This window comes from Nannospalax galili, unplaced genomic scaffold, assembly GCF_000622305.1.
Source record: "Nannospalax galili isolate Female #2095 unplaced genomic scaffold, S.galili_v1.0 scaffold398, whole genome shotgun sequence".
NCBI classification, from domain to species: domain Eukaryota; kingdom Metazoa; phylum Chordata; class Mammalia; order Rodentia; family Spalacidae; genus Nannospalax; species Nannospalax galili.
In genome coordinates, this window is record NW_008341813.1 from 182,834 (window position 1) to 185,606 (window position 2,773).

At 40.8% G+C, this 2,773-nt stretch overlaps 1 protein-coding gene across 1 annotated transcript; it reads left to right on the forward strand.

The window, feature by feature from the left end:
• The first annotated feature begins 824 nt into the window (after nucleotides 1–824).
• LOC103737539 (olfactory receptor 52N1) lies at nucleotides 825–1,790 on the forward strand. The gene has a single exon (XM_008837359.1). The coding sequence runs from the start codon at nucleotides 825–827 to the stop codon at nucleotides 1,788–1,790; it is 966 nt and encodes a 321-aa protein (XP_008835581.1).
• The last annotated feature ends 983 nt before the right edge of the window (nucleotides 1,791–2,773 follow it).

A 2,773-nucleotide genomic window follows, 5' to 3' on the forward strand; every position in this document is an offset into this window, starting at 1 on the left:
TTTTTGAGACAGGGTCTCTCTATAGCCCCAGCTGTCCTGGAACTCACCGTGTAGACCAGGCTGGCCTTGAACTCACAGACATCCACCTGCCTCTGCCATTAGTGTGCTGTGATTAAACACGCATTTTTTAGTTTTTTAAGAGTTCTCCTCATTGTTTTCCAAAGAGACATGGGTTTTCAATCCCACCAGCAGCGAATGAGCATTCCCCTTTTATTTTGACTTTTAAGAGACTTCTATTCTTCTGATTAAAAGAATTTCTTTGCAAGTTAATGGTTTATATTCTGGGCCATTTGATTTTCCTGCAAATCGTAAGGAATATTTTGAGAGAAAATTTGGCTGAAATCATTGCTGAGGCAATGAGTATGAGGTAAAACCTTAGAAAGGTGAGATCCATAAAAATCACTGATGTTTCCTCTTGTTTCCATACAAAACAGGCATATCTGGTGAGGATGGGTAGCACCTGAAACACAGAAAATGTTTAATCAATCCAGCTGCTCCATGAGAGGCTGTTTATACCCTGTGGCATGGATGACAGAAAACAAAAAAAAGGGCACATCTCAACCCAAACACAGTTATAAGACTTTGCCTTCTGAATATCTAGCACTTAAGAAATGGACACAATCAATGTATGTATCTCAGGCAATACCTTGTAGAGCACATGAACACATGTAGTCATATGGTCATTCACCCACAAGAAAGATAAATTAATCATTCATTATGGGGAAGACAGTGATGTTTATCACCTAGTCTGTGATCTTTTGGGATATTTTTCTGTTTACAGAGAGAGTTCTCTGCAGCTCTGCCATGAGCTTCCGATGCTCACTATGTTGCTTCTCAACAGCAGTAGCGTAACTCCAGCTTCATTTATCCTCAACGGCATCCCTGGTCTGGAGGAGTTGCATTTGTGGATCTCCCTCCCACTCTTTACTATGTACAGCATTGCTCTTACAGGGAACTTTGGACTTACGTACCTTATCTACTCTGAAGAGGTCTTACACAGACCTATGTACATCTTCCTAGCCCTCCTTTCCTTCACAGATGTGCTCATGTGTACCAGCACTCTTCCAAACACTCTCTGCATATTATGGTTCAATCTTAAGGAGATTGATTTTAAGGCCTGCCTGGCCCAGATGTTCTTTGTGCATACCTTCACAGGGATGGAGTCTGGCGTGCTCATGCTCATGGCCCTGGACCGCTATGTGGCCATCTGTTATCCACTGCACTATTCCACCATCCTCACTAATGTAGTTATCGCCAAGGCTGGACTGCTGACTTTTCTTAGGGGTGTGATGCTTGTCATCCCCTTCACATTCCTCACTAAGCGACTGCCGTACTGCAGGGGCAATGTCATCCCCCATACCTACTGTGACCACATGTCTGTTGCTAAAATATCCTGTGGGAATGTTCAGGTCAATGCCATCTATGGTCTGATGGTGGCCCTCCTGATTGGGGGCTTTGACATCCTGTGCATCACAGTCTCCTACACCATGATCCTACGGGCAGTTGTGAGTCTCTCTTCAGCAGATGCGCGACAGAAAGCCTTCAGCACTTGCACTGCTCACATCTGTGCTATTGTCATCACCTATGTCCCAGCCTTCTTCACCTTCTTTACACATCGCTTTGGGAGACATACGATTCCTCCCCACATACACATCATTATGGCTAATCTCTATCTCCTCATGCCTCCTACAATGAACCCTATTGTGTATGGGGTGAAAACAAAGCAGATTCGAGAGAGTGTCATTAAGTTTTTGTTTAAAGGAAAGGAAAACTCTTCTCATAAGTCCTAAATGTAAGTGTCGAAGAAGCCATGGTTTTCTTAGTTTGGTTCAGATCAAAGAAACCCTCCAAAACAGGTGTTTGGCTGTAGGAAGTCTGCACCTTTGACTTAGCTTCTTCTACCTCTTTTGAATAACTACATCCATTTTCATGTATCTAGAGAGCCTCTGTTATGAATCCAAAGCCTCTTCACTTGTGCTTTCCCTATGAGTTCACTGCATTGATCTTCATGGGCACATCTCTCTCCTGAGTGGCAATCTACAAACATCATAGCATGTTGGTTGGATCACTAGATCTAGAGTTGCTTTAAAAATACTGGTAACTAGAAATATGTGGCTTATGTTCACTAATATTCATGGTAATTTCCTCATGTCAGGTTTCTCTTAGAATCACTTAGAGCTCATTCTTATTTACTTTGTTAGTTATATTCTATCTCATATTTCCAAGCTGCACCTTTATTTGGACTTTGTATATATGCTCACAAAATTTTTAAGAGATGTGAACAGTGACAAACTCAAATATCCCACAGCTGGATATGACATCAGTGCCCACTATGTTAAACTAACTGAATAAAGAGTTTTGGCTTAATCAGCTGTAACCACAAGTGAGAGACATGGAATATTTTCTCTGTGTTCTTATTTCTATGAAGCTCAGGAACAGGTAGACTAATCTATTGTTAGATACTGGGGTATTGCTTGCCTTTCAGAATGAGACTTTGTGTAAGGATGGTTCCAAAATACTCTTGATTGATAGCAGGTAATAGTTCAGGAAACTTTTCTTTATAATATGCACACTTTTTCTTTGTACATGCTTTACTTCAATTTAATGTTTATTTCTAATAACTTGCTTTGAGAAACACCCAGACTCCCTAATCCCCCCAAATTTTTATCTCATAGTGTATGCAATTTTTAAAAAATTATTGAATTTTTATGTATTTACTATAAAACATCTTAATCATCTTTATACCCCTCCCCCATCCATACCCTCCCCTACC

What these genes read in the sequence shown, in the direction of transcription:
- LOC103737539 (XM_008837359.1), top strand. Translation starts at nt 825, where the DNA reads ATGTTGCTTCTCAACAGCAGTAGCGTAACTCCAGCTTCATTTATCCTC.